This window comes from Cajanus cajan, chromosome 10 (assembly GCF_000230855.2).
Source record: "Cajanus cajan strain Asha chromosome 10, NIPB_CcT2T_4, whole genome shotgun sequence".
In the NCBI taxonomy this organism is placed as follows: Eukaryota; Viridiplantae; Streptophyta; class Magnoliopsida; order Fabales; family Fabaceae; genus Cajanus; species Cajanus cajan.
Window position 1 is genome coordinate 48,625,366 of NC_138526.1, and position 14,071 is coordinate 48,639,436.

A 14,071-nucleotide genomic window follows, 5' to 3' on the forward strand; every position below is an offset into this window, starting at 1 on the left:
TTTTTGGTGATATAATTTATATATAACTATTATAATGATATACTCATTTTTTTTCTTTCACATTTATTTCACCATTTTGTCATTTAATTAACATGATAAACTATTTTAAATTTTGTGTATGAAATAAATTATATTGGAATGTCGTCATCATTTCTGGGAAAGATTAGTTATTATTTCCAACAATAAATATTTCACAATAAATATTTCATAATAAATATGCATTAATAAGGATCTATTTTTTTTTTGTCATCTCTTTTTTTTTTTTAGAATAATAATTGTACATTCTATTAACCACGTATGGAGAGATACAAATTACTCGTTTTTTCGATTAAAATGAAGTTAAATAGTATTTTTAGTTTCTATAATTTTACTTACTTTACCTTTAATATTCTTATAATTTAAGATATATATTTTTAATCTTTATATTTATTTTTTTAAAAAAAATTTAGTCCCTATAATTTAAACTTGTTCTTACCTGAGATCGATCAGGAGAGACGATCTGCTTGACAAGAGTGGTGAGCCTTCTTTGCTAGGTATGTCGGCGGTTCTGAGATAGGGGTGGTACCTGCAAAAGAGATTCCGATGCTGAAGTTGGTGTTTGATAGTGTAAGCATCTCATATATGTAGTGTACGTACCTTGATGTGAATTAGAATTTCCCTCTTGGGTGAGGTTAGGGATGATCTGGGCCTGAGGTTGGTCGTGGCCCATTTAGATAGTGGGGCTTTGCTTTGGCCGACGTCTTGTAGCACTTATCCGATGTCGTGTGGGGGTTAGCGCCGAGTTCGAGTTCAGTGTTTGGCGCGAATAGTACAAAACTAAATCTTTTTAGTCTCTATATTTATATTTTTTAATCCTTTTAATTATTGCTCTTGTCATTAATTTTTTTTTATAACAGTCTTTTTTTGTTAAATGACAAAGGTTTTAATTCAATTTTGTGTCTTATATTAAATTTATTTTGTAAGAATTATTGTAAATTAGGTCTTTCAACATTCCATGCTTCTTTTGTATCTTTATTTGCCGCACCTATTGTTGAAACATTTTTATATCCTTATAAAATTGAAACATTTAAAATATCAACACAAACACACATTACAAAAAAAATTAACAATAGATAGTAAAAGGAAATAAAAAACTTTTGACAAGATCTTCCCAGTGTGCTAAACTAGCAAGTTTTTAACTTAGAAAAGAGAAAACAAATAAGAGAGCAGTGCTCAATTCTACTAACTCTTACTAATTCTATCTATTTATAGAGGGGAAGATATTGACTATTGTGATAATAATTAATCACAAGAATTAAAAATAATTAATTTTAAAATATTTGATAATTAAAATTACAACGGTCACATTATTATATCTCATTAAAATCAATATTAATTAAGTTTTAAAACATATAATTAATAAAATTATTTTAATTTTGAATTTAAATTTAAATTTAAAATAATTTTACAAAGAAATTAACCTTTTAAAATATCTCAAAATATACAACAAAACTACAAATATAGAGAATAAAAAGATCTATTTTAAACTATAGAGACTAAAAAGAATTGAAAAATATAATTATAATGACTAGAAATATTTATTTTAAATTATAAAAAACTAAAAGATAAAATGAATAAAATAAAAATTTTAAAAAATTAACCTAAAAATAAAATATTTAGTCTCTAAAAATTTTAGCCTTCAACTATTAATATGGATATTTGTATCTTTAGTACAAATCAAAAAATAATTTTGGATATTTTTCTAAACTTCTCTCTTTTTAAATATCTTATATTGATCAATGATATTTTAAGATAGTATTAAAATTTATTATAATAATTATTAATTATTATTGAATTTATTGGTATTCTGTACATTCAACATGCTTAAATTAACTTTTTTAAGCAAATAGTATGAATATAGCATTCTTATCTTATTTATCTCTCTTTTTTCTTTCTATCATTTTCAATCCAAACAAGGTCTTGGAAGTTCTATTACAGTGAATATGAAAAACATAGTTGGAAGAGGAAAGTGACTCGACAAGGACAGTTACATTTTTCAAAACAAATGAATTATTATATGCAAATGCTTGACTAGGGCTAGTGAGAGATAGGAGTCAGTTGCTCTCCTTAGGTACCATGAAATTTGACAACGGGGTGGTGACTTTGTAGGATATTTTTGTCTCTTGAAGCTTGAAAGTTGAAACTGCAAGCCAATTAATGAACCATGATTCATCTCCCAAAAGACATGACATGTGTTAAATGAAGGCACTCTATAGTCTCTAGCCAGTGGCCGGTGACTATAAGCAGAAGCGATATAAACAAATTTCATCGTCAACGAAAGAACGTAAGCTGCCAAAGTTGGATTCGACCTGAACCGGCCGGTGGCCGGTGGTTATCTTTTTGCTTCTGTTAATCTCTTTCTTCCAACATTTCAAGATTTCCACTTACTCTTGTACACATTCATCTTTGACTCACTCAAACACTTGCATCATCTGTGCAAAAAAAATATCTTATGCAAAAAATATCTTCTATTTTTTAAAAGTAAATTGCATTTTATTTTACTTCTAAAATTTTACTTTTTCATGTTCGTTTATAACTTTATATTCTTCAACACAAGCCATTGGCTCTTATCACATTTTTAAATAAAACTATAACCAGAAATGGTTAATATAAAATTTCAATACTAACATTCTATTTCAAGGTGATTTCAAATGGGTATCACTGAATTTCTTGTAAGTTAATCTTTGAGCTTTGGCCATTCTCTTTCTCATTGCCCTTTTACTGTGTATATATTGTGGCCTGCTACTTACACTGAGACAGAAAACTGGAGAGGTATCAAAACTCATACCTATACCCTATGTGGTGATGTATCATATGCATGCCATTTTGAGGGCTTCTGGATGAAGAGGATGCAACTAACAAATGGCCTCGTACACAACAGCCAAACAGCATGTTAGCTTCCAAAACACAAGACTAGGAGGTATAATGATTTAAATATTTCAGATTTTAAAAAGATGATTATTTAGTACCTGAGTGCTTCATAGAGAAACGGGGAAATGAATTCTCTTTAGTTCTTTAAACATGCTAATTAACAAAGTTCTAATTGTGCTTTCAAGAAAGACTCTCAAGGGACAAACAAAACTTAATTTAATAATTTCTACGTTTTGAAATAAATTGGTTTGGCTACTGATTGGAATATCCTTAGTTTACACAGGGAAAAAAGTATTATGAACATTATATTTTTAAAATAATGAGAAGGGGACGCTAGCAACACATTTATTTTAGCATACTTTTATAATTATTAGTTAACATTTATTAAAAATTATTATGAGTAAAGTTTATTAAATGAAAAATGTTACTTATACAACTTTAAAGTTTTTTTTAACGGTTTTCAGCCAATAACAAAAGTATTAATATATGTTAAAAAAGTGTGATAAAAAGTATAAATAACTTAAATTGCTGTACAATATCATATTCGATTTATCCTGTTTGGACTTTGGAGACAAGAGGGATTTCGATACCCTACAATTGTGAGGATAATTAATTGCATGCAATTTCATCTTCACCGTATACGTACATTCTCTTTTAATTATATTTTTCATTAAAAAATTTATGAATTAAAATATTAATTGGTGGCGGAGATTCATTGCAATTCAATTTTGAACTGTAAGGAGATCTTAATTCTAAAGAGAGAATGTAATGGAAGAGGAAGAAGGATGAAAATAAATATCTGGAAATATTAACATTTTATCTTCGATTATTATTAAATGCTTTATTTTTTTTCATAGGAGATGATAATTGCGATAATTAGGACTAGATTATGTAATAATAAAATCACAAGAGTGAATTCAGTGATTATACAAATAGGATAAATATATAAAGAATTAAGGTTATTGTAATTTATCAATAAAAAAATTATAATAAGTTACACTTACATCTTTTGTGTTTTTTTAGATTGTAATTAATATATTTTAATGTTATTTAGATTTATAGTAAAATCTCTTAAAAGTTAAAAAGAAGTTTTATTCGCATTTTTAGGTTTTCTTTCCTTTAATGAGATCTCTTAAAAGTTAAAAAATAAATGTTACATCTATATTCTTGGATCCTATTCCTATTCCTATTCCTGTTAATTAAGTGTTATCTATTCCGGAGAATCCCCGCCATGTATATATAAATAAAAGGCGCACATTAATTCAATCCTTCCCACTCATAGATATGGATAGAAGAGTCTCGACCACGAATACTTGTGATGAAGAGTCTTACTTGGACGAGAATGATTCCTCCGCTGTTCTTAGCTACGTAAAGCAGATGCTGATGGAAGACGACACCGAGGAGAGGTACTCCATGTTCCAAGATTCCTTAGCTCTCCAACACACTGAGAGAGAATTGTACGAGGTTATTGCCAACAACAACCCTCCACCTCCACCTCCACCTTCTTATTCTTCTTCTTCTTCTTCTTCCTCTTCCTCTTCCTCTTCCACTGTCCTTCACGTTCATAACTATCCCAGCGTGGAGAGCCCCGATCAAAGCCTCTCTAGTACCTTCACTGATTATAGCATTGGCAGTAGCAGTACCACCAATTCCGCTGACTCTCCCTATAGTGCTGATGAACACAGCCCTATTCTTCCTACTAACCTTCTTCCTCCCTCTAATTCAACCCCCAACTTCACTACCCTCCACAATCCCTTTCTTCATTCTACTTTTCTACAGCAGTTCGAGAGAGGCGTGGAGCAAGGTACCCGCTTCCTTCCCAACACTAACTTTTTCCCTTCTTTCACAAACCCTCCGAATGTGGTAATCAAGACAGAAGAAGAAGAAGAAGAAGACTTTGTGTCAAGAGGAAGGAGAATTCGTGAGCGTGAAGAGTACGATTTAGATGGAAGAAGCAGGAAACAATCAGCAGCGTATGTGGATGAAAATGATCTACCTGAACTCTTTGATAAAGTGCTTCTAAACACGGGGTTAGGAAAAGGTAAACCTCCAAACACGCCCCTCTACAACGAGACAATATTAACAAGCACGTTTGGTGGGAAGAGTGAGGAGGAAGTTGTGGATCTGAGGACACAGTTGATGCTTTGTGCACAGGCTATTGCTTCTAATAGTCCTTCATTTGCTAGGCAGTTAATAGAGCAGATTAAGCAGCATTCTTCTCCAATAGGTGATGACATTCAGAGGCTTGCACATTACTTTGGAAACGCCCTTGAAGCGCGTTTGGATGGAAGCGGTTACCAGGTTTTCAGGGTTCTATCCTCCAAAAGAACCACTGCTAAAGACATGATAAAAGCCTACCATGTGTACGTTTCCGTGTGTCCGTTTGAGAAGCTAGCAATCAGTTTCACCAACAACTCAATTTTCAATCGAACCCAGGATAAGAAAACAATTCACATCATAGACTTTGGTATCCGCTATGGCTTCAAGTGGCCTAAATTCATAAGCCGTCTATCAAGTCGCCCCGGTGGGCATCCCAAGGTTCGCATCACGGGGATAGATCAGCCACAACCAGGTTTCAGACCTGAAGAGAGGGTGCACGAGACGGGGCGTAGACTCGCAAGTTATTGCGAGCGTTTCAATGTTCCATTCGAGTTCAACGCAATTGCACAGAGATGGGACACCATCAGAGTTGAGGACCTCAAGATACAGACTAACGAATTCGTGGCTGTGAATTGCTTGTTTCATTTTGAGCATCTCCTTGATGAGACCGTGGTGTTGAATAATCCAAGAGATGCTGTTTTGAGGCTGATCAAGAAGGCCAACCCTGACATATTTGTTCATAGCATTGTCAACGGAAGCTATGATGTACCCTTCTTCGTGTCACGCTTCAGGGAGGCTCTCTTTCATTACTCTGCATTGTTTGACATGTTGGACACCACCGTTGGTCGTGAGGATCCCATGAGGTTAATGTTTGAGAAGGAGTTGTATGGTCGGGAGATAATGAACATTGTGGCTTGTGAAGGTTGTGATAGGATTGAGAGGCCTCAGACATACAAGCAGTGGCAGCTTCGGAACATGAGAGCAGGGTTGAGGCCACTTCCTCTCGATTGCAAAATCATTGAAAGAGTGAAGAATAGGTTGAAAGATGATGGATACAACCCTAGTTTCAATCTAGAGGTGGATGGCAACTGGATGCTACAAAGTTGGAAGGGTCGAGTTCTGCATGCTTCCTCTTGTTGGGTACCAGCATAATAGGCCTTGCACATTCAGTATCATATTATTAATTTCTTCCAAATTATCAAATCTAGTCTTGTACAAAGCTACTACTTTCCTTGAATCTCACTAGCTCAATTTTTGTTTGATATGAGGAAAGACAAAAATCATGAGTTAGTTTCTTTCCACATATATATAGTTTGTTTAGTACTTACATATCTAACAATTCAACAAATATAATTGAGAGCCTTGAACGGTATTGTATTGCTAATGTTAGTACATGCTCAACAGATGTATACCTCAAATAACAGAACTGTTTATGAACTTACCTCAATTACACACATGTTTTTTTTTTTCCTGGATCTGATTTTGACCAACTTGACCTTAGCAGTACTGGTTATCCTCATCCACGACATGGGCAATCGCTTGAAAAGGAATACATACAGAACTAACTAGATCCCAGAGCATTAAATCTTTGATTTTCAATCTACCAATACGGCAATAGCTGGCTTCATTCCTTATTTATCTATGAAAATGAAAAATAGAAATTTGCACCTTGAAGGATTTCATGTAATTACTGTTAACGATTTTAGTCTTAGTTTAGTAAAGAAGCTTTAACTGCAATACTATATGCAAGTGAGCTACCAGATAAAGTACAACCATGTTTACAAGCTACATGGTGACTGCTCACTAAGTAAACATTACGCTCATAAAGTCTCATACAACGCGTGTTTGTGGTGTGAATGATTAAAATTAGTGTATGAATGTGTAGCAGAATATAGTCGGATATCAGCTAATTGATTCGTATTTAGAACTTTTATATAGAACTAGACTAGTTGCCGAACCGACAAATTAACCTGAACCGCTTGTAAAGTGGTTCACTCGGTTGCTTTATTTTATTTATTTTTATTTGAAGGTAGTAAACTCATCATTTCATAAAGTATAAGTGAAGAAATACAGTAAGGTATGTAATGATAAAGTGAAGACTAGCATTGGTGATTGCTGCGTAAGAACAACAACATTAGCTCCTCTCCTAATAAACTCAACACAAAAGTGTAAAAATTGAATTAGAATATGAAAACAATTAGTAAGAAGAGAACCAACTTTAGAATTATCAAGTCCTTAATCATGCAGTTTATCTACAACAGCTTTACAATCCAACTCAAAAATAACATTAGAGAAATTGAAATTTGTTATCCATTTTAAAGTTTATAATAGATCCAAAGCCTCTCTCTCCATTATCTCAACATAAGACTGCTTCCAATAGGCTGGAGCATGCTTACCGAGCCTCACAACTATTTATAGATAACAACCTCCAGCATTCTTTGCCTGTTGCACAAATGTATGTCAAAGCATGTTTCATATCCACCCGGATGCTTCATGTTAAAAATGAAAAATTGCAAATGATAGGAGTGTGATATAAACAAGTTTCACATTGATAAAATAAGAGAATAAATAACAACTTATAAAGAATACACATACTTCAATGTTAGAGAGATCTTTTGGGTGATAATCAAAAATAAATATTATTTTTTAACAAATATTATTTTAGTTACATATAATTTTAGATTATTTAAAATTATTTTTGTGTGGGAGAGAATATAAGATATTTAAGAGGGGAAAAAGTATTTATAAATTAACCAATTTATTGATAGAAATTTGTAATAGAGTGAACATTAGTTAAAATTAAAATGAAATGTATAAATTCACTTAAAAATTAATATAAAATGAGTCACTTATTTAAATAGGAGATGCTCTTATTTGTTAGTGTGCAAATAAAAATTATATTTTTCTTACATTGTGAAAATGTATTAATTATATGTATCTGAATTTTACAATTCAGTACAACTTTATTTATAATTTTTCTATTTTACAAAATATTAAATATTTTTATTTCATACTAGTTTAAAATATAAAGATTAAATTTTCATAATTTTATTATTCAATATTAGAGGTGCTTGCAATTTGATTTGGATAAGTTTGACAACAATATCAAATTTAAATCGATTCAATTGGGTCTTTTGCATTGGAGATTGGATTAATTGTTTCAAATTTATTAAACAACACTTTATTTTTTTAGTCGGAAAATAAATGTATTTTCATTAATTATAATAAGAGTAGAATTTTGAATCAATACATGAATCCTTTTAGTATCTAAATTTTTATTTAAGGGTCAATAGTTATTAATTGAAAAGTTAAATTAAATACATAATATATATATATATATATATATATATATATAAAGAAGCAAATCTCACAATAAATCACAATTTGGTCCAAATTACACAAATCTTAAATTAAAATAATAACATGTTTATTTAAGGGTTGAATAGAAAAAACATATACAAATTTATTATTCTTGCTGTTCAGTTCGGTTTGATTCAACCTTAAACATAAGAATAAAAAAATAATGTGACCTAAATAATAAAAAAAAAAGTTGATTTAAAAAAATAGTTAACAATTTGTTCTGTTTTTAATTTTTAATTCGGTTTAAAGAATTGAAATGGATTAAATCACGATTTAACCATATTTAAACCATCTGTAAAGAGAGAGAAAAAACTACATAAGCCAATAACTATAAATTAATACCTTCATGTTTCAATTTTGAGAACATTACATAAAAGCTATAACTTAACAAGAAAACACATCCTAAATCAGCTTGGAAAACAAATCCTCATTTTTCATACTTTTGTATACATTCACTTCACACATTTCTTTGTTTTTTGTTTTTATTTTTTATTTTTTTATCATATATGACATTGTATAATTTTGAAATGTACATCTGATACGTATTTAGGTGTAAATGAGATGTAATTCCAAAATGAGGGCATGTGAAACACTCGTTCAAACAAAATCATAGAGCAAATTAACTCAAATTCCTACTTGGAGAGATTTGATCCATGTTGCTAAGGCTAGGTGAGAATCTTAATTAACTTTATTATAAAAAAAAACCTAATTAGCGGGCCAATTAGCATAGAATGAATAAAATCAGAGTTTTAAAAATCAGAACGGTAGAACCAATGGTCTAGTTAGTCTAAGCTTTGAGTTAGATTCGTTATGCATTTAATTTGTCCTTACTTATGGAAGAGCAAAAAACTTTAGGACATCTTCAATGCAAGCAACTCATTTGAGTTGCTTCATGCATTAAAAAATGAAAAAAATAGTCTTTAGTGTGCTATGTCAGCATTAAGCAATTCAAACACAAATTTACTCCAATGGTAAGAAATTTTAAGAAATTTAACTTTTAGAATTTTTTTTCTAATCATTTATGAATCAAATTTAAATTTTTATTAAAAAAGATAATTGCACTACGATGAAAGAAAATAAAGTACAAGAAAAAATACACAATAAGTAGATATTAAAAATAAAATAAAGCAATAGTAAATACATAAACATTATACGAAATTAATTTTCATCATTATTATTTTTGAAACGTTTCCGAATATGTTCAATAAGATCTGCTTGAAATCTGGTAAGAAACGGTTGCTTGAGGAAACAACTCTCTCTCTTCTTCAAGCAACTTATGTTACCGCGTCAGAATTCTCCGATAGTAAGAAACCGAGACTTGAGTTGCTTCATTGGACAAGCAACTCTCATTGGAGTTGCTCTTATCAAACATAACAATAACAATGACTACTTGTTCTAATGTATTTGTTTGTAATATATACAACTTAAATAACTTTTATAGTATATTATTAATTTTAAACTATATATTTAATAATATAATATCTATATAAATATTACATATATTATTTAATGATATCAATTACAAGTATATTATATATATATATATTATTTATATTTTTAATTTATATTAATATAAAATTTAATATGTAGTTTTTTATGTATTTCTTTACCTAAAATAAAAATAAAGATAATTTTAAATAAGATAAAAATTAAAATTTAAGATAAAATATAAATTTATTAAAATTTATAAATATAAAATATATTTAACATGAATATTTTTAAAAAATAATAAAAAATAAATCATGTGATTTAATTAATAATTCACGGATTTAACTTTTAAACTACTAACCCAATATAATGAGTTGAATTTTTAAAACTAAGAATAAAATTGATTTGGCAGTACCTTAGAGTCAATTCTCAGGTGCGTCATATCAGAATGATATTTCTGCATTGCATCTTCTCTTGTTTAAATAATAAATTATAATTAATATATTATTGATTTTATTATCTGGTACCTCAGCTGTGACCCGTGCACAACATGTGTAAGCGTGTGTATCAACGTGTTTTGCCTCCGCATCATTGTCACGCCTGCGTTTAGTGTGTGACACCCACGCTGAAAATGCATATCAACCAACACATATGCCACCATATCTTATATCACTAGTAACAAAGCTCATATTTATAAGTGAAGGCTAATTTATAAAATTAAATTAGATTAATAATTCATAACTCACTTGTTAACCAAACACATGTCCAATTCTAAAAATTTTACATTTCAAATGTTTAAAATTTTGTGTATTAAACATCTAACATACATCAATTAATTTTAAATTTAAGTTTTAGATATAGATAAAAATCTATTCGATTCGGGGTAAAGGGAACATATAATGTGTCAAAATAATACTATATAACTTTTAGCATGTCTTTGTAAAGTGTCTGAAATTTCAAACAGCAGAGCATACAGAAAATTACGTAACTGATCTGAAATGAAGACTTGCTTCCTTGTCAAAGTTTACCGTTTGTTTACGTACGGATTAAGTTTGTAGGCTTGGCAACCAAGAAACACGAAAAAGTAAAACAATAGTAACTTAATCAACTATTTATACTACACTGTTTGATCATGACATCCAAATAAACAATACCAATTCAATCAACTATTCATACTACACGTTTTAATTCGAATTAACATGAGTTTATCTACGAAGAACGTTGACTATCACAATTTTAATATTGATAATCTCACAGTTTATTTTGTATACGTCTCTGTTTTGTAGGAAGCAGGTGCTGCTTTAACACTGAAATTTTTAAAACAGTTATTTATATTGAGATATCACTTTCTAGTTTCTTTTTTCCAATTAAATGATACACTCACATTTTTGAGGACCAGAATAAGTATTCAAACATAAATCAGGACATGAGATTGACTCAGAATAAAATACAACCATATAAACATTTGATCAAAAAATGAAGAGTTGAAATTGTAATATTCTAATTGTGATTGTATTTTATTTTTGCAAATATAGATTCTAATGATAGAGAGGACAAATGTAACGTGAGATATATATAGCTTTGGCACAAGGGTAGCGAGGAACTGGTGTCATTTTTAAACCTTTTTGTGTGTAATTTGCCAAACAAACATCTTTAGCATGTTAGGATTAGGAAGCAGTAGCTTCGTTCCAGATAGGAATGTTTAGATTCCTTTCAGATATTGAAAATGACAAATGCATAAGACAAGTTATATAAACTGATTAGGTAGGAAAATTATGATCCTTTTCCGATCAGACCACGTCAGCTACATTCATGGAAGACTAAACATTTATACCATTCAGAGCTTTAAGACAGGATCTTATGGAACCCTCACTGAATAATAATACTTCAGATGATTATGTAGTTCAATGCTAGCAAAAGAATCGAAAGAAAGATTCTTCACTTTGAAAATAAAGAGGATGGCTACTCACATTACAAATTTATTCTCAATAATAATGTTTCTTTTCTAAAATAGATCATTTTTTTATTTGAGCAGCTGAACAAGTAAAATTGTATTTATTATTTAGTTTACAATACTACGTACAATATAATACTAGACACTAAAATTAAAAAAAAAAAAACACTTTATTTATATAACATTTTAAATAACCTTTAAAATTTTTTTTTACTAAAAATAACATTTTGTTAGACACCGAGTTAATATTTTTTAAAGCAAGATTTATCAAAAACAAAATAAAAATCGACCCGTTCTTAATTACTGTTAAACAAATTCATGTAGTCTTTAAAATCCACTCTGACATGAGTAACTATTTGGAATATTGATTGAAGATACAATCAAACCGGTTCTCCTTTAAATGTGATATATATATATATATATGTATGTATGTATGTGTGTGTTTAAATATATTCCTTTAACTTTATGTGAAATATTAAAATACTTATCATGTGTTTAAAATTATTGGGTCAGTTTAGTGGTGAAAAAGTTTATCATGTGCATAAGGTTTTATTTTTTTGGATTCATGCATAAGGTTAAAAAAAATATTTTCACCGAAAAATTAAAAAAAAAAATGTTTGGTGCTAAGTTCACAGTATCCAAACATGAATTTAAAACTCTTATCACTCTCTTTAATTTTGCAGAGAAAAATAAGGGGAAGAAAAAAGAATAAAAATAATAACTTTTCCAATCCTTTGAATGAAATTTAAAAAGGCAAAGAAAGAAAAGAAATCATCGAGACCCATCATAAAAAACTTCTATTTCGCCCTAACAAGGGAAAGGTGAAGAAATCATATTTTTTTTATAAAAATTCTAAATTATCTTAATTGCTACTTTTCTTTTGTCTCAACAGTAGTTATTTAGAAGTAGGGTTTGTAATTTTTTTTATCTAACTAAAAATATATACAGAGTTTTTTTACGGAAAATAAAATTTAGTTAGATAAATATATATCATTAAGCTGTTTTACGAAATCGGTACTTGATGCTATGTCTGGCGAACAGAAAGTTGACACTTGACACAGCTGACATTTTGTTACTCACAGTTTTTGTTTTAGTTAGTCTTTTTTTTTCTTTTTCTTTTTAATTCCTTATGAATTGGAAAGACCACAGCAAAAGACAAAACAGAGACCACTCCGAATTTTTCTGTGGACCAAGATTAATTTTCACCTTTTTATTTTTATATAAAAAAAACTGATTATAATTATTATAGTGAAAAAGGGTTTTATATTTCTTTACTTATAAATTATTCTATATCATAAAATTATTAATTTTATAATAATGTTTTTAAAAGTATATTTTAAATAATTTTAATTAAACAATATTTTAATTAATAAAAAATATAATAATAACAATTAAAATTAAATCTAAGCCCTCATACATATATTTCAAACACTCAACCACTAATATAAAAACATTCAATTCGATGATATATGAAAAAATTGAATGATTTCATAATTAGTATTAATAATATTACATTTATAACCAATAAAAAATTATCATATTAATATAACTTTTAAAATATTTATTATAATAATCAATAAACATATTACGCATGACATGTTATGATTGAATGATAATATAAAACTTATTTACAATTTTAAATATATAAATTATTTTTTCATATGACATATTATGATTGACAACAATATACAATTTATCTCATGTAAAAGGATTTAGTGGTCATGTATTATTAATATAAATAATTTTACACTTATAATAAATAAAAATTTAATATTTTAAAATTATTTAAATAAAAGTCAACAAACTTATCGTATATATATAAAAGTTTATCATCAAAAGCTAATATAAAACTCTTTTACATAATTAATGTAGAGATTATTTATTTATATAAAAAAATTTAATGATTATACATTGTCATTTTAAAATTTTTACACTTACAACTAATAAAAATATAATTTATATAAATTCTAATAAGATTATTATAAAATTTAACAAAGTTATTAATGAATCAAATGTCTTCATGTTTTTTTTTATATATTTTAATATTGAATAAATTACACTTTTAAGTCTCATATTATCTTTGATTTATAATTTTAGTTCTACTTATTTTAATTAAGTAATTTTGGTTTTTCAACTTTTAATATTATACAATTTTAGTCCCCTTTACTAATTAAAATGTGACATGATGATAATAACATTGATATAGACTGATAACACTTTGATGATGATATGACAACTCACATGAACTAATGGTATGGCACTCCAGAAGTGATGTGGTCCAATGACATGGCATTGACATGATAAGCAAACCAAATTGTT

At 28.6% G+C, this 14,071-nt stretch overlaps 1 protein-coding gene across 1 annotated transcript; it reads left to right on the forward strand.

The window, feature by feature from the left end:
- Window positions 1–4,172: 4,172 nt before the first annotated feature.
- On the forward strand, window positions 4,173–6,404 carry LOC109805527 (scarecrow-like protein 14). Its single transcript, XM_020367627.3, has one exon. The coding sequence runs from the start codon at window positions 4,195–4,197 to the stop codon at window positions 6,160–6,162; it is 1,968 nt and encodes a 655-aa protein (XP_020223216.1). The 5' UTR covers window positions 4,173–4,194; the 3' UTR covers window positions 6,163–6,404.
- The last annotated feature ends 7,667 nt before the right edge of the window (window positions 6,405–14,071 follow it).

Excerpts from the sequence above, each read along its gene's own strand:
- LOC109805527 (XM_020367627.3), top strand. The coding sequence starts at position 4,195 with ATGGATAGAAGAGTCTCGACCACGAATACTTGTGATGAAGAGTCTTAC.